We start from the raw sequence: 25,130 nt of genomic DNA on the forward strand, positions 1-25,130 counted from the left end.
GCTTTGTGGAATAGAATAGAATGAGTCAAGAAGATAAAATGTCTGAGCTTGAAGGCAAGGTGACTGCACTGAAGATTATGCACACGGATAAGCTAATGAGAAGCTACCAGTGGTAATTCCAGCATCCATATTTCATTCTTAAAGGACCAGATTCATGAGTGGTTGTGCAGGTTCACCTATAATCCCATTGGTAGAGATGGGATCCCAGGACCAATCTGGCTTGGTAGACTAGCTGAGGTTTTGAAACTGAGGTTCAAACCCTTACTCAGTAAATACATTGAGAATGGTTGAGGAAGACTTCTATTCTCCATGATGTAAATGTACCTACACACCTGTGCCTTAGCACTCAGAAATGTCAAAGAATGAACATGTTTAACAGCTGGACCAGTTTATAAACTATTGTTTTCTTGATTCTCGTAGCCTGATTTTTGTTTTTGAATTTTTAAATTATGTTTTAGTCATTTGTTTGTTCATATGTGTGCCATAGTCATGTGAGGAGCACAACCTGGTGATCTCTGTTCTCTGCTTTAACTATGTGGGCCTGGGGATTGGACTCAGTTCATCAGACTAGGCAACAGTCGCCTTTACCTACTGAGCCATTTCTCCAGCCCTGTAACATGCCATTCTTGATTTTTTTTTTTTTTGAGCTAGTTATTTTTCTGTTAAATTGATTAATTTGATTGATTGCCTTTTCATGAGGGTATGGGATTTGCATTTCATGTTGATTTCCAGACCAGAGTTTAATGTTTGTGAATTGAGTCTTTTCTACCAAGTGGGTTCTAAAATTTACATGGTCAGGGTTGGCAACAAGTACCCTTAATCTTGCATCATCTTAGTTTGCCTGTCTCTTTGTTTTTATAGAAGCTAGGCATCTTTGGCGTAGAATAAGGAGAAATGCTTGGTTTTGTTTTTTATTCTGTGACATACATTGTCAAATTGTTCATTGCTAATGAATTTCACTGTGATCTGTTTATTAAGGTGTTATTTGTGAGGCTGCCATTTCATCCTTCCACTAGTTCCTGCTGATCTTTTTCTTTCGTCCTTTTTTCTTTTTGCTATAGATTTCATTTTTTTTTTTTAATTAAATGGAGCTGTTTTCTGACACACTAGAAGACGGCATCAGATCCCATTACAGATGGTTGTGAGCCACCATGAGGTTGCTGGGAATTGAACTTAGGACCTCTGGAAAAGTGGGGCTGTCTCTCCAGCCCTAGATTTATTTTTTAAGAGAGATAGCTGTAGTCATGTGATTTTTTTTTTTTTTTAAATTTGTGTTTCCCTTTTTTCTAGTTACACACACACACACACACACACACACACACACACACACACAGTTTGTGCACCTCTTGTTGTCCTGGAACCTTCTCTGTAAATGAGGCTGGCTTTGAAGTCAATCTGCCTGCTTCTGCCTCCTAAATTCTGGGATTATCAAGGTGTGCACCACCACTGCCACCTGGCTAGTTAGCTTGTTCAAGCTCATGCCATATACCAGTTTTTAATGACTAAAATTTCATAGTGGGCCACATTTTGCATATTCTTTTGCCTGTTTATGGAAATTAAAGATTTTACCTTTTGATGATTGCCAAGTGCTGCTGTAAACATTGGTATACAAATTGCTAAGTATGATTTTCAGTTCTTTGAGCATACTGAATAAAGGTATTGGATAGGATAATTATGTGTTTAACTTTTTTGAAGGATTGCCAAATGAATAGTGGTTGTACAATCTTAAATTCATGACAGTAACATACAATGGTCTGTTTTCTTTTTCCTTTCAAGATGGTTTCTGTTTAGTCTTGGCTATCCTGGAACTCACTGTAGACTAGGCTAGCCTCAAACTTAGATCTGCCTTTCTCCTGAGTTCTGGGATTAAAGGCGTGAGCCACCACACCCAGCTGCAACTGATCTTTTTAATAACTAGAACTTCATTATGTAAAAAGAGAAATTTACACATTTAAAGATTTTACTGGGTCTTATTTGCTCTTTCAGAAATTGGGAAATCTTTTTCTATAGAAAAAGTAGGCTTTTTAGATATACGAGATGAAGAAGGAAACAGAAGAAAAAGTTAGATTAGGGAGACAGTAGATAACCAGTAGGTTAACATCAGGTTGCTTTTTTTGGGCAAGGTTGAACTTGGAGAGGAACTTCATTAATAGGGTGTTTTGAAACTGGTCTATTTAGAAAGTTGGCTACCACCTCTTTCCTCTTTAGGGGGATGCAGGGGAGGGATGGCAACAGGTAACTTTCAGATTGATGATGTGGAATTTTAGTATGGGAAACTTCATTCCTCTTCCCCCTAACCCCCCAAGTGTTTCTCTGTGTAGCCCTGGCTGTCCTGGAACTTGGTATATAGACTAGGTAGGCCTCAAACTCTGCAAGCAGATCTGCTTGCATCTGCCTCCTGAGGGCTAGATTATTAAGTGTTGGGATCAAAGACATGTGTACCACCCCTGCTTGGCTGGGAAACTTCATTTTTATTTTAGTTTGGTCTGTTGGAGTCTACTTCAGGAACTTAGTTCAAAACAGTGTCCTCCTATTATAATTTAGCAATTGCAAATGGAATCTTACAATTCGGTCATTGTAATTTAGGTTTTCTTCTTGTCTTTTGAGACAGGGTCTCTCACTATGTAGTCACGGCTGTTCTGGAACTTGTTATGTAGATTAGGGTGGCTTTGAGTGCTGGGTTTTAAAGCCATGTCCAGCCAATTGTAATTTCAGGGAGACAAAGCATAAGGATGAACTTTTGGCCACAAACTACAGATCTAATTTTTTTCCATTTTTATGTGACAGGGACTTGCCATGAGGTGTTGAAGCCTTGTTTCACTGAGTTGGAGAGACTGGACCTAAATGGCGCAGCATGACTTTGCTCCAGCCTGGCTTAATTTTCCTACTCCTCCATCATCAACAAAGGTACTTCCTCCCACCCCATCTTTGCCTTTCTGTCTGCCTCTGTTTTGCTCATGCTGTACACAAAATGTAATCAAAATGTGAAGACTTGGTGGAGTGAAGTGTGGCTCAGTGGTCAGAGTACTTGTCTAACCTGTACAGGGCCGAAAGTTTAAGGCACATATGAAGAGAAAAGTGAAAACAGTTTCTATGCTCTATCATTGTTCATGGTGCCTTTTGTAGTGTTGGAGGGTCTGTATGTTTTAATTTTGGTAACTTTGATCTTATCTTACTTTAAAAAAACGTATTGCTTTTCTGCTAGGTAGTAATGATACCTTAGCATACATGGTATACCTTAAAAGTTTGCGGAGTACTTTGCCAAATATTTAGTTTGATCATAATATCATGAATGTTATGTTTTAGATTTATTCTTGTCCCTTGAATTTTAATTACTGACTTCTGTTATCGACAGAAGTGAAATGATTGTATTCCAGAGTAAAGGACGTGGGCACAGTCATTCTGGGATGAAAAAAAAAATTGAAGGCTTCTGTATTGCATACTGATTTCTCTGTAAAGCTGTCTGCCTCATTTGATATCACAACTCCTGCTAGGCTCCATTAATTGCTGGTTCACTGCTGTGTTTTCAACAGTGCCCTAAGGCATAAATTGCTCCTTGTTCTGACTCAGTTTAATTAGATAAAGGGTGGTTTTTGAGGCTAGTCTTTGAAGTTTATTCTGACCTCAGAAGGAAGTCTCTTCTTAGTTGCCTGGTTCTCTCTGCTATCTGGTTTATTAGTTTAGCTTATTGCTGTTTGTTGAGAGTAGCCCAAATAGATCTGTATTGTTTCTGAGGGTACTGAGAGGCTTGAACTTCCTCATGTTGTGTTTTTAGAGTTCCTTTGAATACTGCTTCTTGCCATTGTAGAAATCTATTTATTAGGTAGCTCAACTAAGAGAAATTTGGACCTCAATATTATTGGCCTGAAAAATCTGAAATAGATAGAACTTTAAGTTGTGAATGGGGGTTGGGCAGAGAAAAAGAACCCTGATTTCAAGACTACTCAGTTGGAATATAACCTTTTATAGTGGAATCCGTGTCTACAGTTAAAGGAGAAGGAGGACTGGAGAGTAGGTGATGGCTCAGTGCTACATATTGTCATAAAACAATCAGTGGAGAAATTGGTCTCTAATTTTCCTGAAAACACATAGTAAATGAAGAGAGAAACATTGACTCAAGACATACTAATTCATAATAAGAATGGCCATAATTTTTGTATTATATTTATTAACATTCAAGCATTGACTAGCATTGAAAGTGGCATCTTTTTTCAAAAGATGGTAAGTTTTCTAGAATGTTAGGGATCAACCTTCCAAGTTCAGGGATTACAGGCACACGTACCATTACCCTTTTCTATTCTTCCTCTCTGTCTTTTTTTCTCTCTTCTCTTTTCCTCTGTGTTAATAAGAGGGTGGGGAAGGACATATTTTGTTACTACTTGTAATACAAAACATCTCTGACCAGATTTTTCTTTTTCTTATACACAATTTTTTAGTGGTCACCAATTGGATAGCCTACAACATAATTATGAATGAGTTACAGAGGTTGAGAGTCAGCCTCATAAGCTGACTTGTTAGTGGTATCTCTAAATGTTTGTTTGATTGACTGAGGCTATCTTACTTTCCTAGGACCGCTTTGCTTTTTCAATCATGCTTCTTCCTTCAGGTGGAATTTCTGGTGTGTGCCACCATATCCCCTCTGACTAACTGATCACAAACCAGAACCCCCATAAACCTCTTCCGTGTATGTATTAGATGAGCTTCATAGGATGCCTTATAGAACTCAGGGAAGTACTTGATTTGTTAGCCTTATAAAAGATATAGATGAATGGGATGAATTATGGGAAAATTCTTTCAGAAAATTTACCAGGCTATCTGTGGGCCCACCATAATTAACATAAACTCTGGAGTAATTAAAAGAACTCATGAGTAAGAAAAATCTATCACCTGGGGATTTCTACAGCTTTTAGGAGGTTTGTAACAAGTTACAGGGACACAGACCAAAAATATTTCATGTCCTAAACGCATTCATAGCAGAGATCAAATTTAATAACTTGTTTCTACTCTATATTTAAAGTTAAGGGATACCATATTTCGCCTAGTTTAGTAACAGCTAACTTATTCTAAGATGCCCTCTTTAATTGCCACAAAGAAAGAAGGAAAAGTATTTTCAAATTAATCTAGATTCTAGATTGGACTCATTACTCCTTGCTAGAAACCGTCCATCTGTCTTAAATAGCTGTCTTCTACTTTTCTTTGTAGTGTAGAGGAATCCATCCAGACTTAATTGTATGAGCCTTTAATTTGGTCAGGTAGCCATCTAGTACTTTTAGTATACAGGTAGGTTTTTTTTTTTTTTTTTTTTAAATAAAAGTTTATTAAAAATAACTCAGAATGATTTTAGTGTTCCCTTAGTACGTGTTGAGCTATTTCCCTAGACAATAGAATTTAGTTTGAAGACGAAGCTTAGTGATCATCTAAGCTCACTGTCATGTACAAGTTTCTTTGGAATGTTAAGTTGCTCATTCCTTTTTACATAGTTAGTGTGAAACTGGACTAGAATCTAGACTTCTATGTTTTTGATATAGGATTCGTTTTGGAATTAGAGAAAAATGATTAAAACTTCATTTTGTAGACTGTAAGACGATTAACAAAAAGACTTAAAATTGTTAGAGAAGAGTACTGGAGAGTCATTTATTATTAAAATTTCATCCTCCCACCCTCTTTGTTTTTAAGGCAAGATTTTTTTCCAAGGCAAGATTTTTTTTCCTGCCTGTCCTGGAACTCACTATGTAGACCAGGCTGACCTCAGACACACAAAATTCACCTGGCCCTGTTTCTGTCTCTGCCTCTGCCCACCTACTGCTGGATTTAAAGGCAAGTGTCATTATGCCTGACTTTTTTTTTTGTTTTGTTTTTTTGTTTGTTTGTTTGTTTTTTCCAAGCAAGTTTCTCTGTACAGCCTTGGCTGTCCTGGAACTCTCTGTAGACCAAACTGGCCTCTTAAGAGATCCACCTGCTTCTGCCTCTCAAGTGCTGGAATTTAACATGTGCCAGTAGGGAGGGGTCAAGAGTTAGGAAAAATATTACTTCTTAACCCAAGGTCTGAAGTTTTTTTTTAAAATCCTGTTTTTACTTTCGAAGTGCTGGGATTATAGGTGTGTTCCATCACATCCAACCTAGATTAATTTTTGGTTTTTTTGTGCTTATTTCCCCAATCTGTGCTAGTCGGACCCCTCGTTGCTCATACCCATCCACTTTATAGGCAACCCACCCCCGAAGGCCTATTTTGGAGTTTGTACACATGGGTTTCTTGATTACCCTTCTCTTCCTTTTGCCATTTTGTGTAAAGTAATGTAAGGCTTATTCTATTTGTAAGAAGTCTTATGACTAATATAAAGCATATCACCAAATGATATTTGGAAAGTAAAATTGCCATTAAAAGTTTGTAAGTCTTATTATTATTATTTAAACATTAATAACCCAGGGTAAGGGCAGAGGGTTGTTACAGTGCAGTAAGCTCTTAGTGCTTAAAATGGGGAGTATCACTAATCTGTTCAGTCATTCATGATGATAGATGTTGCTTCTGTTTAAGTTGAGTGTAGCTAACTCCCCATCCCAAACTTAAGGTCTAACCACCAGGTAAGCACTGAGCACTCCTCTGCTGAGCTGGAGCTTTTTACTATTTGTCTGTTTATTTCAGCTTTTTTTTTTTTTTTTTTTTTTTTTTTTTTTTTTTTTAAAGATAGGGTTTTATGTAGCCCATATTGACCTGAATCTGTGTGGTGGAATATGACCTTTGAACTTTCAAACCTTTTTCCTCAAACTTCAAAATTCTGGGATTACATATTTGTGACAGTGCCCATTGCTCTTTATTTTGGGACAGAATTTCATCAAGTTGCCCAGGTTAGTTTCAAACATTCTGTGTAGTTCAGTCAGATATTGAACTTGTATGATTCTTCTGTTTCAGCTCTCCAGTAGCTGAGCTCCTGACACCCAAGTTCAGTTCCAGATTTTTCTAACCAAATGTTACATTTCTTCTCAAGAGTAGTCATCAATTTGTGTGGTCATCAATCTGAATTCTTAGTATTTGAGATTTTTTTTCTCTTACCCTAAAGCAGTGGTTCTCAATCTTCCTAATGCCTGCAATCCTTTAATGCAGTTTCTCATGTTGTGGTGACCCCCATCCATGAATTTTTTTTTTTGTTGCTGCTTTATAAATCTGTTATGCTATTGTTATGATAAGTCATAATGTAGATTATTTTTAGAGGTAAGAGTTTTGCCAAAGGGGTTATGATGGCCCCCCTCCCACACAAGTTGAAAACTATTGTCTTAAAGGGTCAAATACAAACTTTTGTTTTTCATATTGAGATAAACATATATTGTACTCTCTCTTTCTTTGTTTTGGATTTTTTGTTTGTTTTTGAGACAAGGTATCTCTGACTGTCCTGGAACTCAGATCTGCCTCTGCTTGTGCTACCGATCTTCACTGTAGTGATTTTTTTTTTTTCCAGCTTCTTTTTGATCTTATCACTAATCTTAGATGTTTGTCATTAAGTGCTTGTTCTCTACTGGGATTTTAATTTTTGTCTCATGTCTCTGCTTTTAATCTTGAGTAAGTGGAACAAATATTACTATTATGTTCTTTAGTTCAGTATAATGATAGTCCTCAATTTTTGTTTGGCATGATGTACAATGATGTTATAACTGTGGCAGTGTGCCTGAGATATGTAGTATTTTAGCTCCATCATGTGGTCAAAATATAAACTACATGGTCTGATTATGCCTGTGCCTTAGGGTAGTTTACATAGTGTTTTTGCATATAGATAGATCTAATTAAAACAAGTTTCAGTTGCGTTTTTACTAGTTTATACTTTTATGGTTGTTCTTTTCTTTTTATAGCTGTTGCTTTAATTTTTTTCTGAATTGGTTAATATTTTTCCCCAATTTTAACTTATATGTATGAGTATACATGAATCTGCATGTATGTTTGTATACCATGTACATATACAGTGGTGTCCACAGAGGCCAGAAGAAGGGTGTCTCATCTCCTGGAACTAGAGTTACAGATGATTGTGAGCTGCTATGTGGATTCTCTGGAAGAGGAAGTGCTCTTAAGGGAGCAGTGCACGATAGCTCTTTCCCACGTGCTCTCACCCTCCCTCCCCCTTCTTACTTCAATCCCCCCCACCCCCCAATTTCTGTGTGTGTGTTTGCTTTCTTCAGTTGCATGTGGAGGTCAGGATAACTTGTGGAGTTGTCTCATACCACATGGGTTCCAAGGACCCACTCAGATTTTCTGGGCAGCAAGAACTTCACTCATTAGCCTAGCTGGATCTGGCCTGCAGTAAAAGTAACATTTCAGTAAGGTACAGTGGCATATGTCCTTTAATTTCAGCACTTGAGGAGGTAGAGGCAGGTAAATCTCTTGAGTTTGAGGTCTGTATACCAAGTTCTGCTCTAGGCCACGTTACAGGATATATGGTTAGACCAGATTATTTGTTAAACAATAATAACAAAAATGAAAGCATTTTGGGCTGGGGAGATACTCTAGGTAAAAGGCTTGCAGTGGGAGTATGAGGACCTGATATTCATCCTGGAAAATCTGGTCTGTGCCTTTTTAATTCCAGCACTGAGGGAGAGTGAGACAAGTAGCCTAATTGTTGAGTTCCAAGTCAGTGAGGGACTCCATCTCATTTGTTACCTTTAATATAGACCTTTAATATAAGTGCAATCCCTGTGAACAGGTTACTAGAACTTTCATAGTAGTAAGTGTTAGAAAAAGAAGATCCCAGGAGTGCATTGTTGAGAGGGTAGATGAGCTAGAGTTGTGCCTTGCTGTCTGGCCCTTTGTATAGTGTGCTCAGTCTCCTGCATTGGAAGAAGAAAGCAAGGAAGGAGGGCAAAAGGCATGTTGGTTGTAGAAAATTTAAAACAGAACACATTATGATGAAATTCTACTAGAGGTGAAAACTGCATATTTGTTTTAAATATTCTTAAATGGCTATTAAGATTATCATTACCACTTATAGAAATAGAAAATAGAAGAAACCATTGTTGTTTTTGAAAACAGGCTGTCCTCAAACTCTAGCTGAGAGATGGTGACCTTTACTTTTTTCTGGCCTTCTTCCCTCCACCTCCTGTGTGCGGGGACTGTTAAATGTGCTTTACTATGTCCATTTTGGCACACTAGGGATCAAATCTGGTGATAAGCACTCTACCAACTGAGCTATATCCCTAGTTCCTAATTCTAGGAATTAAAAAAATTCTTTTCATTAATGACCCATTTATTTTTTGTTAGGATTTTTAACAAGGTTTTTTTTTAACAGTCTTTGTTAAGATTTGCTTTGTGTCCTACAATGTGGTCTGTTTTAGAGAACAGTTTTTGGGTTGCTGAAAAGACTATTTTTCAATGTTGAGGCCTAATGTTCTATAGAGACCCATTTGTAAATGGGGATACAAGTTGGGAGAAGAGAAAGAATTTCTCCTAAAGTATTAGAGCTGCATAAGTTTCTGTAGATAACTCACTTTAAGATTTGTCCCCCCCCCTTTTTTTTTTTTGCCAGGCTGTATTGAGTGTGCCTTTAATCCTATTTCTCATGAGGCAGACACAGTCTAATCTCTGAGTTCAGGAGAGTTTGGTCTACAGAGCCTTTTCCTGGACAGCCAGGACTATACAATCTGTCACAAAGAAAAAAAAATGTCCTTTTGGTGGGGTGGTTCTGGAGTTTGAGGCCACGATCTTGTACGTGCTAAGAAAGTACTGTCAGTAATTGACATACCCAGTTCTGTTCTGAAAAATACTATACAGAAGGGTTTTTAAAAAATGCTTATTTTATGTATGAGTACACTGTAGCTATCTTCAGACACAGCAGAAGAGGGCATCAGACTCCATTGCAGATGGTTGTGAGCCACCATGTGGTTGCTGGGAATTGAACTCAGGACCTCTGGAAAAGCAACCAGTGCTCTTAACCGCTGAGCCATCAGCCCCCAACGGAGGTTTTCATGAACTATTTAAGCGTACAGACTTACAAGGCCATATCCTAAACATTTTGTCTCATTTGTATTACTTTTGGAGATAGACCATACCTATATACTCAACATGTCCTTATTATTTACTTCTGCACAGTCCACTTGCTATCATGTGGGCATACTAGGCTTATGTCTCTGTGACGTCTTTACTATGGGTTGGAGAAGTTTATACAGAGGCATATATGGTCTTGTTTGTTATCTTTAGTGTCTTTTAAGTTAAATTATTTTTCCATTCTCTGTGTATTTCCCTAGATATATTATAGTACCTTAGTATATTTTAAGTACTTTTTAATTAAGGTGTTAGTAGTACTATTGTTATCTCATATTAGTCTTCTGTCTAGCATTCTTGTTTAATCTAATCCATACTTGGTTGTGGGTGTTACTGCTGTTAGGATTGTTTTTTCTTCTTTATTGTGAATGGGTATTGAATCCAGGGCCTATCAGATGCAAGTGCTCTACTACCAATAACCCTAAGCACTAGTCCATCTTGAATTTTTTTTATATAGACAATCATTCTCTTTTAAATTTGATTTATTTTATGTATGTGAGTATACTGTCACTCTCCAGACACACCAGAAGAGGGCATTGGATCCTATTAAAAATGATTGTGGCGAACCACCTTATGGTTACTAGATTTGAACTCAGGACCTCTGGAAGAGCAGTTAGTCAGTGTAACCGCTAAGCTATCTCTTCAGCCCAACAATCATTCTTGAATATCAACTTCCTGGGTCCTTTTACAGTTTTTGTTTCTTATTTGTATTTTACTGCACTGGCAATTTTTAAGGAGACTTTGAAAATTCTTTGTATCTTTTTTGCAAACAAATAAACATACCTTCTGCTGTTTTGGGATGTTAGCAGAAGACATAAAGGTCCTCAGGTAGGAGACAAGTATATGACTAGTGACTTAGCAAACAGTAAAACTGAATGAGCCAGGCACTGGTTTGTCATGCTTCCTAAGGTCTTTGGAGGTTCACAACAGGAAAGGGGTCTAGGAAGGTACTTCCTTTGCATCTAGTTTTTAGGATCTACATTTATAGTAAACCTGTTTTTGCCAGGTGGTGATAGTGTGCACTTTTCAATCCCAGTACTTGGGAGGTAGTGGCAAGCAGTTCTATATGAGTTTGAGGCCAGTCTGGTCTACAAAGCAAATTCTGGACAGAGAAACCCTGTTTGGAATACTAGAACTCCAAACCAAAAACCTTATTCTTTGTTTCAGAGGAGGTTGCTACTTGATGTTCATTCATGCAAACATGACTAAGAAATGGTCCATGGGAAAAGCAATAGTGGTATTGGCATTTTTAGCACTTAAAAAAAATTGAATGGGGATGCACAGGAAGGGCACATGGTAGATTTCCTCTCCCAACTATCTACTCATCAACTCACATACTCTTGGCTGAGCCAGAATTTTCACATGATGTTCCACTTTTCTCAAATGCTGATTAATTGATGCTGAAACCAAATTCATTTAATTTGTCTGGTACAACATGTAATTAAGTCTACTGTCAATATTCCTAGTAGCAGCAGGAGGCAGCCAGAATCCACTAAACTGTGGAAAAGTGCTGGATGGTGGCAATGTGTAAGTATCCTTTTCTGGATAGACAAGATAGGCTTGGAGTCATGTATTACCAGTTCAAGGCAGCTTAAAGTAACCTAACATTTGGTGTTATTGTTGAACAATATAAACCCAAATGTTGAATCTAGACGAGCCTATGGAGGGAAGCTAAAGAGAGAAAGGTTAAGAGATTGACTCTCCATTCCCAACATGGAAATACTTATTGGACACTGGTCACTCCAGTTTTGAGGTTTTTGTTGTGTTTTGTTTTGTTAATAATGATAGGGTAAATGTCAAAACCTAAGTGTCCAATAGGTTTTTCTTCTGTTCTTTATCTTTGAGAAAGTTAGGTACAAGTATAGGGGTCTATAAATAAAATGATTAAGGCCTTATATTTTGGGTTGGCTCAGCAAAAAATGTAAGACTCTTTGGTCTCATGGTAGATTGTCCCTCACAGTAGCTGTGGCTCATAGCTACATGTACCTGGTGATGTTAAATGTCTTGTCCTGTAATATGGGTTTTCTTACCAGCTCCTCTTTTCATCCTAGCATTCCAGATCTTTTTCTTTTAGTTAAGGTGCTTTTAAACACTCACAAATGGGTAATGTTGAGTTTGACAAAATGCTTTTTCTTCCTTTGACAGAGATGATTCCCCCCAACCCTTGAGAAGCTGTTTGAGGGGGCAAGGCTCAGCTCTAGGGGCTGGGGGAGTTTGAGGTCATTCTGGTTGAGTTCTGGGACATCCAGAGCTCCATAGTATAGAGAGACCTGTTATCTGAAGGATAAGATAAGGGAAAAGGATTTCTAGGAGATTCAGGCCAGTTTGGACAGTAGGACGTGACTCTGAAGCATAAGGAGTGGAATATTGCTGAATGCTGCCTTCCATGCATGGCATAGCTGCTCACTCTTTAATTCATAGCAATTGTGAAACACAAGATTTTGCCTGCTCTCCTGGGATGGGAGGGATTCACAAGTTCTAGAATGTATAGGTAGCCAGTGGTTGCTGGTAAAGCAGACATTTATATTTTCTTCTGGTGTAGCACTGTTAAGATGCCCATGCTGCTGTAAAAAGCCCTCACTCTTGCTACTCTAAGCAACCTTAATGAAATGCATTGGGTCAGCACCACCACAAAACCATAAAGGTAGAAAGAGGGATCAGCAGGAGTCGGAGAGACGAGAGAGTGATGAGCATGAATATGATCAAAACTTGTGAGTAAGAAAGCCATAATGAAACCCATCATTATATAGAATTAATATATGCTAATAAAAACAAAGAAAGGATGAGTCTAAAAATTAATTTCCCTTAAGCATATGTATGTAAATGAACTTTGTGTGAAGTTATAGTTAATGAGTTTCATTATGGGGATATTCATATACAATATGTCACTTTAACTTGTTCTTATTTCTCTGTAGGTAGACATTTAATTTGTTAATGGCAAAAAATAACTCATTAATGGAAGTAAATTAAGATTTCTAAAACATTCTGTCCCTTGTGGGAGGTATGTCATGATTAAAGTCTTTCAGCTTTCTGTGTGAGGGTTGTAGTCCCTTGCTTCCCCCTCCATGGGTGTGAGACTAGAAATTTGATTTCATCATGCCTTGTATAATCTAGGCAAGCACTAAATTAATAAACAACCACTCCAAGATTTTTTTGTTTATAATTTTTGCATCTAAATAATTAATGGCTTATAAACTTGTTTTTTTAAAAAGGTTTTTAAAAATTTTTGTGTATGAATGTTTTGCCTGCCTGCATGTCTCTGTTTGCCACCTGTGTGTCTGGTGCCCATGGAGGTCAGAAGAGGGGGTCATATACTTTAAACTGGAGTTAAAGTTACTGTGTGGGTCCTGGGAATTACACCCTGGTCCTCTATAAGAGCAGCTAGTGCTTTTAATAGCTGAATCACCTCTCCAGCTATAGTCTCGCCAACCCCACCTGGCTGTCCTAGACTCAATAATCAGGCTGGTCGCAACTCACAGTTGGTGATCTTCTGCCTCCCAAGCACTGGGAGACGTGGAGTACCATGCCTAGCTTGATTCATTTGGTTTTGATATTAAGCTTATACTGACTTTAGATTTTTTTCTGTTTGTGTTGGGATCTTGTTATATAATTTCTGCAGGTTTTATATTCACCACATAACCCAAGCTTGTCTACCTCAGTATCTCTAGTACTGAGATTACAGGTGTTTTGTCACCACATCTGGCTCTTGCTTCAGTTACTTAGGTTCTGTTTTTTCCCGCATCTCTTAAATTCTATCTTTGATAGTTATTTGTAAAGAACATAGATTCTTCACTGTGAGTACAGTAGACATTCTTCCATGAGCCAGTTAAATATGAAACCAATGAAGTTTAACTTGAACTAGTGTTATTTCAAGTGCCTAATAACCACATGTATCCAATAGCAGCATTGAATAGGTTTTGTTTGTTTGTTTTTGTTTGTTTGTTTGTTTTTTTTGTTTTTGGAGACAAGTTCTCTGTAGCTATTGCTGTCTTAGACCCCTCTGCCTTGCTAGTACTTGGATTACAGCATATACTACCACTCCTGGATCCTATTATAGGTTTTCTGTCTCTGTCTCTGTCTCTGTCGCTGCTGTCGCTGCTGCTGCTGCTGCTGCTGCTGCTGCTTCTTCCTCCTCCTCCTCCTCCTCCTCCTCCTCCTCCTCCTCCTCCTCCTCCTCCCCCTCCCCCCTCCTCTTCTTCTCCTTCTTCTCCTTCTTCTCCTTCTTCTTCCTCCTCTTCCTCCTCCCTCCTCCTCCTCCTCTTCTTCTTCCTCTTCCTCCTCCTCCTCCTGCTGCTGCTTCTTCTTTTTCCTCCTCCTCCTCTTCCTCCTCCTCCTCCTCCTTCTCCTCTTCCTTCTTCTCTTCCTTTTCTTCTGTTCTGCTTATATATCTGTGTGAGGGTGTCAGATCTTGGATTTACAGACAGCTTTGAGCTGCCATGTGGGTAGTGGGAATTGAACCTGGGTCCTCTGGAAGAACATTCAGTGCTCTTTCTTAATCACCAAGCTGTCTCTCCAGCCCCTATTATAGGTATTAATAGATGATATTAGATAGTTTTGTTGGAAAGTCATGATAGAGGGGTTTTATTGATGATGTTTAAGTTTCTGGTGGTTTTTATTTTCACCTTGTTTTAGTTTGTGTATTAAGGATGTATTAAAAAAATTGAGTAGTTTTGTATTTATTTAAAAATATTACATAAAGATTGGGGATGTAGTTCAGTTGGTAGAGTACTTGCTTAGCATGCATGATGTTCTGCTTCAGTTCCCAGTATCATACAGACAGGGGATTGGTGGCATACCTCTGTAGTTTTAGGTGGAGACCTTCAGGTTTAATTAGGTGGTCTGGGATGGGGTATCATGGAACCTTCCATAAATGTAAGCACAGACTTGTGATGTCCTTGTGAATCTTCAAAAGGTTTGGTTGCCTTCTTTTCATCCTCATTAATCTGAGGAAAAGAAAAAAATGTTGGGGATTTCATTGTGTCAATCTGTATAGCAAATTTAGCAAAAAAAAAAAAAAAAAAAAAATCCAAAATGACTAAGATACCTATGTGGATAGTTGAGCAGAGATGGAATTCAAATGTAAAGGCAGCAAAGGAGATGGATACTGTGAAGGCAGAGATGCAAAGCCTTTTGCCTTGTTTAATTACCTGTAGGATATCTGCAAGGCAAAGTAGGAGTTTTGTTTTCAGCAAAAGATTTCAAGTCTTTGGTAAGTCTATGGAGTCATTATAACTCACATGTCAGTATCAAGTTAATGACCTTAAGTCACTTAAAATTAAGGTTTATTTATATTTTTTTCCTTAGAAATTTTTCAGTCATTCTTTCTTGATTTCTACAGACCTAGACAAGCATAAGCTGCCTTTTCTTGTTTGTTTGTTCATGGATTTTACATCTTTTTAAAGAAGGTTCCTCCTCTTAAGGCCAACCTCATCTTCTAGGCTTCTTGGCCTACTAAGGATACATATTGAGACCTTTGAAAGAAAAGAAAAAAGGAAAGGAGAAGGGGAAAGGAAGAAAGGAAAAGAAAAAAGGGAAAGGGGACAGGAAAGAAAGATGAGCAGACCCTCTTTTTGTTTTTTGTTTTGTTTTGTGTTTTTGAGGCAGGGTTTCTGTGTAGCCCTGGCTGTCCTGGAACTCACTCTGTAGACCAGGCTGGCCTACGAACTCAGAAATCCAAATCCACCTGCCTCTGCCTCCCAAGTGCTGGGATTAAAGGCGTGCGCCACCACCGCCCAGCTGATGAGCAGACTCTTATTATACCTAGCTTACATTTCTGATGATGTATAAATCTATTTATTAACGTCAGAAGTTTTTGAAGTTGGGAGTTTTGATTGTGATTATTATTCACGTATGTGTATTAAGTAACCATTATAAAGTAGATTGTACTTTGTAGTTCTAATTTTTGTAATAGGTTTTTTGTGTTCTTTCCTCTTCTTTTTGTACTTACTACTTTATGAAGAGTCTAGAAAAATTAAAAATGTTTCATACTTGACAACAATTTTTATTCCTCCTCCTCCTTTTCACTCTTCCTCTTCTTTTTCTTTCTCTTTCTCTTCCTCCTCCTCCTCTTCCTCCTCTCCTGGTTTTGGTTTTTCAAGACAGAATTTCTCTGTGTAATCATGTCTATCTTGGAACTAGCTCTGTAGGCCTTGAACTCAAAAAGATCCACCTGCCTCTGCCTCCTCGGGGATTAAAGGTGTGTGCCAATACACTGAGCTGACAGTTTCTCTTGCTGTAGAAATAAACAGAATGAAAATGTTTAAATCAAATAGAATGTAGTACAGAGTGTTTTACTTTGTTACAAAAAAATCAGAGCACATTTTAACTTGCTTTTCTTGGAATATTTTATTGTTGCTATTGCTATTATTACTGGAAAAATAGATGCAGTTCTTGACATTTTCAAGAAAATGTACATTTTTTCCAGTAAAGCTGAAGAAAAGAGACAATGTTAATTTTCATACATATTTCAAATACCTTGGAAGTAACTGCATGCATTCTTAACCATTTAAACTATTAGAAATAAATTGGTGTGCTACTGGTATTAAATTTAGTTTTAATAAATGTATTTGTATTTATTGCAGTCATCATTGAATTTTGAGAAGCATTCTGAAAATTTTTCATGGACAGAAAATCGTTATGATGTGAGTCGTCGACGACACAATTCTTCAGATGGCTTTGATTCTGGTATTGGACGTCCTAATGGAGGTAATGTTCTAAGGAATAATAGAACTCATGATTTTTTTTTTTCATAATCTTGAGGATGTTTTGATTGCTATTCAGTCGTTAAGTGTAACTATCTTTGAATTTATATTACTTTACTGTTATCAAATAAAGGTAATTTTGGGAGGAAAGAAAAAAATGGATGGCGTACGCATGGCAGAAATGGTACAGAAAACATAAATCATCGTGGGGGATACCATGGTGGAAATTCCCGTTCTCGTAGCAGTATTTTCCATTCTGGAAAAAGCCAAGGACTACATGAAAACAACATCCCTGACAATGAAACTGGGAGGAAAGAAGACAAAAGAGAACGCAGACAGTTTGAGGCTGAGGATTTTGTAAGTTTCTCATAATTTTAATACAAATGATGTTTTTGCAAGTGCCATTTTAGTATAAAGGCACTCCTCGGGTGTTTTTTAAAATTAGTACAGATAATTTTCTGTAGAGTCATTCTAATAGGTGCTTGTCCAGTTGCAGGTATTTTGTATTGAGTAAGGGTATCATGCCCAGGCTGAGTTGAATTCAAGCATGAGTCGTTATCTGGTTCCTTATTTTATAAGGAATCACTGATTTTTATTATCTTTTAATTTTGTGTTTGAGTTTGTATGTGTATGCAGACCACAGTGTATTTGTGTTTGACTTTTATTGAGACTAGGTTGCACTGGATAGCGGAGAACTTGTCATGTAGACCAGGCTGCCAGTTCCAAAGAGGATTAAGATTAAGGAGCAATACTCAACCTAAAAATGTGGGCAGCATGGGCTTGGGATCAGGACAGAATAAAAGGATCAAAGGAGAATGCTAGTACAGGCAGGCATCTCCTCTTCACAATGACCTCCTTAGACTAGTGAACTGAGCTTTCTGAGACCTTTGCTCCTCCTTTGTTAATTTTTTAAAGTATTTAGTCATGGCCACTAATATAAATTATAATAAACAATTTGAAATTATGATACAAGTATCCTAAACATTGTCCTTATTACTAGTATTTTGAGACAAGGTCTTACCAAAGCTCTTGTTACCCTGGAACTTAGAGTATATACCAAGCTGGCCTTGAACTCACAGAGTCTGCCTCTTTGCCTCTGCCTTTCAAGTGTTGAGATTAAAGGCATGAGCTACTTTATACAGAGTTGGAGGGCAGGTACCTCTACCTCTTGAGTTGTCTCCTTGGCCACTTGGAAGGGATTTTTTGTTGACCAGTGCTGCCTTAAGCCAGTTCCTTTCTTCCTTTCTTCCCACTTCTTCCAGAATCTTTTGGCATATTTATGTTGTTTTTTATTCAATTTTTATAGAAAATTGAATATTAGAACTAGTAGCCTCATGAGTGGCTTACTTACAAATACCTCATAAACTCTAATTCATGTGTGTATATAAAAATACATGTAAATGTGTTTACATACATTATCTTGAAAAGGCCTTTTGCTGGTTGATTTTGCTGACATGAGTTTTTAATAGATTGTCCAGGCTATGCTGGTCTGGAACTTCAGGGCTCATGTGTTCCTCCTGAGTTAATGAAAGCAGAATTTTCTTCTTTTCCTTTCCCTTAATCTCAGTATGTGTCTTCTCTAAACACTATTCTTCCTAAGTTATAGAAAAGTGACCTAGTGAACTTTTGGGATTTTTGTTGTTTGAGTTAGGGTCTTGTGTAGCCTAGGTTGGCTCTAAACTTACTATGTAGCTGAAGATTGCCTTGAACTGTGATCCTTCCGCCTTTACTTTCTAATTGCTGGTTTTATAGGTGTATACTAACCAACTGTGCTGGGCTCTGATAATTTAAAATTTACATGCATTTATTTATTATTAATTTTATTTATGCATTTATTTATTTATTTATTACTATGATACTATTATTTGGGTGGCTATATGAGTTTGTTTTTGCTCATGAAGCATAGAATATACAGTTTAATATGACAGGTGAACTGTTCTTATTGAAGAGGAAGTGACTTGAGTAACCATTTTGGTTAGGGAAGTCAAGAGTCTTCTATGTAACATTGAATCTGGGAATTAATTGATCAGAAACAAGCCTTGTCAGCACTGTGAAACTAGGAGTATATGTAGCTCTGGTAGGACATGTGCTTCTCCTATGGGCCCTGGTTCAGTCCCCAGCACCACTAAAATTAAAACCCGGGAAGAAAGGTTGAGTCTAGTGTAAAGGATTTTAGTTTCTAAATGTAATGCTTTGATTGGAAGCTTTGATAACTGAAGATAAGGTATTTGGATATTTTTTTGGCTGTATTTCAGGTAGCTGAAGGGAAAAAGTAGACATATTGGACTTGGCAGGGGAGTGCTTACAAAAAAATGAAAAGTAATTGATTTGTTTTAGATATTATTACCAAGTAACAGTGAAAGTTTCTGTACCTTACTATTTGAATGGTTTGTTTTTCCACTTCATAATCACCATAAAATTTAACTTAAACAATCAGACTGGGAATAATAGTGTTCTCTCACAATACATTAAGCAATATAGTGAATTAAACACATAGCATATTATAAGCTCTTTAAAAAAGTGTGTGTGTGTGTTTTATGGGATCATAATAAAAATTATATAATTTCCCCCTTATTCAATGTAAACAGTCTTCTCTCTTTTTCAAATTGCGGGCCTTTTTATTGAGCCTTTTGTTTAGAGAGGTGTGGGGAAAGGGAGGAAGTGGGGGAGAGGGGAGAGAGAATTTCTAAATATGCAAAGACACTCTGTTCAGTCCTTATAATGTTACTTGTACCATTTGTTTATCCAATACTAAATTGTTAGCTCTGTAAACATACATAGTAAATAAGCTTTTAGTAAAAACTAATGACTGCCTGGCATGGTAGCAGAGGCAGGCTCACTTCTTAGTTTGAGGTCAGTTTGGTCTACAAATTGAGTTGTAGGCTAGCCAGGGCTACAGCAGAATGAGACCCTGTTTTAATTCTGCCCAAAATAAAAACACCTTACCCCAAATGCTATTTTCTCATCCCCTCACCTCCAGTTTTAAGATAGTGGTAATCAGTTATTATAATTTCAGTCATGGAATATTAGCACTGTATATGTATATGTGCAAATATATTTATAAACTACGTAATTTATCGTATTTAATGCTATAGTATAATTAAAAGGAAATATAGCCAACAAACTTATTTCTGTTTTAGTTTCTGTGAAGGAATTAGTTATACTGGTTGTGGGCTAATAATATTTTATTTCTGTGTATATTTAAAAAAATTTGTACCTGGGTTCATTTTACTCATCTTAAGTATTTTTCTTAAGGAAAACAGGCTGTGTTGCCAGGTAGTAACCTGGTCTTAGGATTCTAGAGTGTAAACATCTCCCAAGGTTAGCTTTAGAGTACTCATTAATGCTTTTTATGTCTTTTGAGTAATACCTAACATCCCTTGAAAACATTTTATACTTTGCTTTGAGAATGTGTGCGTTTCTTTCTGTTACTTATTGAGACAGGGTTTATGCAGGTTACAGAAAAAGCTGAGTAGTATCCCATCCTATTTACTTCTATTATTTCTTTGAGACAGGCTCTCTCACATATCCCAGACTGTCCTTAATCTTATTATGTACTTGGGATGGCACTCTGAATTCTCTTGCTTCATCATCCCATGTGTTCAGAATGTAGGTTTTAACAGAACCAGTCTATTGAGACAACACCTTATAGAATTGACATATAGTATAATTTTCATCTCATTGGTCATAACTTTTTATAGTGAAGAAAGTATTATACTTCTGTCTGGGGGTTTTCATTCACTGCTCTCTTGATCAGCCTGCCTTGAACTACTTGACTAAAGTCATTATTTCCTACACTTCCTAAATAGCAGCTGCTATAGGTTGGCCAGGCCCTGAGTTAAATATTAAATCTGGGTTCTTTGGGTTTTTTGTCTTTTGGTAGTGTTGAATATAACTCGGGGCCTGCCATGTATTAGACCAGCACTCCACCGTTATGCTACATTCCAGCCCTTGTGTCTGTGTTCTCCACTTTATTCCATATATTTCTCAGGCAGTTAGATAAAGATAAAGATTCTCTTTGTCTCCAACTAGCAATGGTTTGCAGAGAAAATTGAACACAAAATTTATGGAGAATTAGTTAGTATAGCTAATTCATGTTCACCAGTTATAAAATATATAACTGATTATTTTAAAAGATCCTTGATATGTAGAACTCTTATATACCCTGTTACATTTTAAAATTTAATTTCTTTTTTAGCCATCATTAAATCCTGAATATGAGAGAGAACCAAATCAGAATAAATCTTTAGCTGCGGGTGTATGGGGTAAGTAATGTTTTATTTAATTTTTGAGGGATAGAATATATTGTATTTTTAGGTTCTCTTTTTTTAAAAAAGAATTTTACAGAATAGGGTACAGTAAAACACTTTAATAACTGCATTTGATGTGCTTAGCTACCGAAGTAATACCTTTTAAAGGAAAGACTGGGTATAAATTTGATTTGAAATACTTAATTTACACATGCTAGTGACTATGTATTTGATCTTTTTGAGAATTATTTGTAGTTAATGAAGTTTTGAGAGCAGCCTAATAATCTCCATCAATTTAATATATATAGTTAAATTTTTAGTTTTGTATAATTAAAATTTGGCTAATTTGGAAAATAAGTACTTTTAGTCATTGTAATATGAAATTAATCTTTATATATGAAATTGGTTGTATATAGACTGTTTAATTGTATAGATTTTTCTTTAGTCTACATTTGAAATTATTTGATACAGTTTTTTTTTAAGATTAACAAGTTTCTGGCAAATAACTCCCTTTTAAAACTGCTGAGTTTAATTTGATAATATAGAAAAAAGTGCACTCATAGTACAAATTAGAAAGCTTTTAAAAGATTAAGTGAAGTTTAAAATAATGAAGTTTTTATAAGATTTCTGAAAAATAAACTTGAATTTGATACCACGTTAAAAGTGCTATCCATTTTAAAACATGTAGACATGTTCATTTGTAATATTTAAATTGAAAACCAACAACCTACTATATAGAAGGATTGTGGCTTATGAGAGCATGCTAGTCCTAATGATAACGGCATTATTTTAAACTTTGCCACTTTCCGTTCTTGTCTTAATTATATTTATGGGGTGAAACTGGGGAATTACTTTGTTTTCTTTTGCTCTCCCTCTTAATGTCTTTTGAGGGTGGGGGAGGGGGTGGTCATACATTTTTGTTAGAACCATGTGAATGGCATTGTTTTTTCTGTATTGCAAATTAGTATTTCTGCCACTCTCCCCAGGCCTACACGCCCAGACACACACATACCCAACCAAAAAAATCTCCCAAGCTCCTCTCTTAGGTATGTTTCCTTATTATTCAGTTTTTCTGGGAACAACTGATTGCATAAGAGTATAGAATCACCTGAAAAGTGTTAAATAGACTCTCTAAGAAATTAGGGATGATTTGAATTTTAGTGGAATGCAAGTAAATTTTAAAAATCATGAATGTCAACATTTGTCATATAAACTATAAGATACTATTGTGGTACTGTCCTTGGTTGACTTAATCTTAGATATGATTTAAAGACAAAGACAGCTTTGAAAACTAGACTAAATGTATATAAAGATTTTGGTTTTGTTGTTTCTCAGTTGGTTTAAAGATTTTGAACCTAGTTGAAAAGATATTTAAAGGGGAGGTAAATTCTTGTTTATGTGAACTAAGATATGTGTCTGCATTAAAAATAAAAGGTTAATTGTGGAATGGTTAATGGTTAAATTTTGAGTGCTTCCCATAGGAAGACAATGAAACTCTTCATTGTATCGCACTGCACTCTATTCCTTTTTCATTTATACCCTGGGTTCCCAAGTATGCTTTTCCTCATTGCAACATTTAGAGTAGCTATGTTCCTGAGGAAGAGGAAAGGATTTTAGCAAAGACTTCAGTAGAACTTTTCTAATGATACAACCAGGTAAGCAAAAATTTACTAACAAAAATTTAGTATTTACAAAGTAAAAAAAAAATGTTTCCCAAACTATGACTTTGTCAATTGCAAATGGGCTATTCTTAATGTAATACTCAAATTTGAAAACAACTTGAGGGTAATTAAGTTATTTAAAATAAAGTTAGTAAAGTTATTTTTACTTAGGATTTAGCTGGCTTTATTGGGGACATCTGCATTCAAGCTTATATACTTAGGACTTCCATGGTTTTTTTGTCTTAACTTGTATCAAAGCTGTATTTGGTGAAAAAGGTTAATGACTATTAAGTAATATCTATTTTCTTTATAGCAAGATGCTAAAATAGCAATTCAATATACTTGGCAATGTGTAGCTGGGAATTTTAAAATATTTGTGTTACTTTGAGAGTTGATGAACAAGGAAGGAGAAAGAAAGCTGAGTATGTATGTGCAAGCAACTGAGGATAGAGTGGCTGTCAATAGATGTTGCAATTTTCAGAAGTCCTAATGACTGCTATATGCCAATAGCATATTACCAGGATTGGTCTTAAGTCATGGAAGAATAATTTTTTAATTAATTGAGTCTCCTGGTCAACATTTATATTTGTATGTAATTATATGATGACCATCTGTGATTTTTTTTTTTTTTTTTTGCTCATAGCTGGCATAGTACTTTTTAGTATAAGGCACATTATTAAAAGCTTTAGCCTTCTAAACTAAAACATATTAGCGACCAGTCTCACCACCACCACTCAAAATCAAAACAAAACTCCCCAAAACCTCATTTTATCATTAACTAGAGAACTGGAACATAGCCTGAAGTGTACAGATTGAGGAATGAAATAGTATTATGGTGATGGATCATTTTGCTTGAGTATTGAAATATATTCCTCTACTATCTGTCTTGTATAAAAGCAGTGAAAAATTTAACATCGTAAGAAAAAGGGAATTGAGCAGTTTTAAGACTGAGTGGACAACTTGAAAGTAAATCTTTTGTCAGGAACAACCAAATAACTTGTTTAGTTGGGAATGGTGGCACACAGTTGTAATCTAGTTTAATCCCTTTTGCCCTTACTTATGTTAAGGCTTGACTTCTGCTGATCTTTCTGCTTCTATTTTTGAAGCTCTGTAATTATAGGTGTATTCACGTGGCTTGTGAAGTATCTTTAAGTGTATTCTTTATATGTATTCTTTATATGAATAAAGCAGGAGATCTCATTAAAGGAAAGTCACCATGTCTGTTGATACGAATGTAAACTTGACTGATTAAAACAGCTGCAGATCAAAACAGATTTTTAAATAGGAACAGTCAAACCCAGCAAAACCCAGTGTTTTATGTTTTTTTTTTTTTAAAGATGTCATCTTTAGTAGATTGTTTTTCTCTGTTAAAATAAGTTCACAATAGAAATTTAATTTAATTGGTTGATACAGATTCTTTGGAGTATGATATATTGTCACTGGAAAATTGAAATTATTTTGAAAATGTACTTCAAATGCTACTTACTATTACTTTGTGCATTTATACATTAAAATTGACCCTTCTATTAAGACAGGAATTTAAAGTAGCCTCAACTCAGTGCTAGCCTTGGCTCAACTTGGAAATAAATACATTGCAAGTTTTTTACCTGGACCTTCGGATAATATTTTTAGTTAAGAATACTAATCATTTTGAAAATAACTGATATGTGAATATCTGGATTTCCATTATTTTTATCAGTATAGTTGTTAAGACCACTGGCTTTGGAATCAACTAGATCTAGGTCCTAGCATTATCTTGTACTGGTTATTTAGATACACGATAGATAACTTAATTTCTTTATTTTTGAGTTAATTCCCTTATCTGAAAGATGAGGATGATCACAAAACACAAAATTACTGCTTTTGTTTTCTTACCCAGAAGTCTTTTATCATGACACAAGCGGTCAATATCAATTGCTTTGTTCACATCGTATAAGTGAAAGGAATTATAGAATCATTAAAAGGCAAAAATGAAACTTATAGGTAGTAGACTAGAAAGGAAGTAATAAATACAGTGATAGAATCAGATTGTGTTCGGTGGGTAACTCTATGAAGACGAAATTGAAAGACAAAGATATGGTCAATGAATTGAAATGTTCAAGGTCTGTAATCAGGTTTTCTTCAAATGCTCAGTCTTCCTGTGTCAACTACTTGAGTTTATTATTTGAAGCAATGTTCTGATTTTTCTTGAAAAATTTAGCCAGTTTTCCCCTACTAGTGTCTTTGTATTAAAAAAAAAATTAAAACCTAATTTTTGCATTGATACGTATAAAGAAGGTATACATGACAAGACAGTAATAAGTCACTTACTGTAAAATTAGTTATTTAGGAGGCTAGTAGGAAATGATATGAAAATTTCAAACACATTTGCTTTCAGAGTTCTTGAATGGAAGGAAGTTCATTAAGTTTAACAGTTGATGCTGGGCAGCGGTGGCGCACACCTTTGATCCCAGCACTTGAGAGGCAGAGGCAGGTAGATTTCTGAGTTCGAGGCCAG

General features: G+C 36.2%; 1 protein-coding gene across 9 annotated transcripts in view; it reads left to right on the plus strand.

Annotated features, from left to right (window-relative positions):
• The window catches only part of Gpbp1 (GC-rich promoter binding protein 1), a 63,531-nt gene that overhangs the window by 17,939 nt on the left and 20,462 nt on the right, over positions 1-25,130 (plus strand). For 2 of the 9 annotated variants that reach the window (XM_034523381.2, XM_076916213.1), the window contains exons 3-6: positions 2,788-2,907; positions 16,603-16,726; positions 16,856-17,079; positions 20,921-20,987. In XM_034523381.2, the coding sequence (XP_034379272.1) occupies positions 2,845-2,907; positions 16,603-16,726; positions 16,856-17,079; positions 20,921-20,987 (478 nt within the window). In that variant the 5' untranslated portion in view covers positions 2,788-2,844. Of the gene's footprint in view, positions 1-2,787; positions 2,908-16,602; positions 16,727-16,855; positions 17,080-20,920; positions 20,988-21,958; positions 22,019-25,130 lie in introns of all 9 variants that reach the window. The other 7 variants (XM_034523383.2, XM_076916215.1, XM_034523380.2 and 4 more) reach the window with 6 other exon arrangements.

The sequence above is a fragment of the Arvicanthis niloticus genome, chromosome 19 (assembly GCF_011762505.2).
Source record: "Arvicanthis niloticus isolate mArvNil1 chromosome 19, mArvNil1.pat.X, whole genome shotgun sequence".
Taxonomy (NCBI): domain Eukaryota; kingdom Metazoa; phylum Chordata; class Mammalia; order Rodentia; family Muridae; genus Arvicanthis; species Arvicanthis niloticus.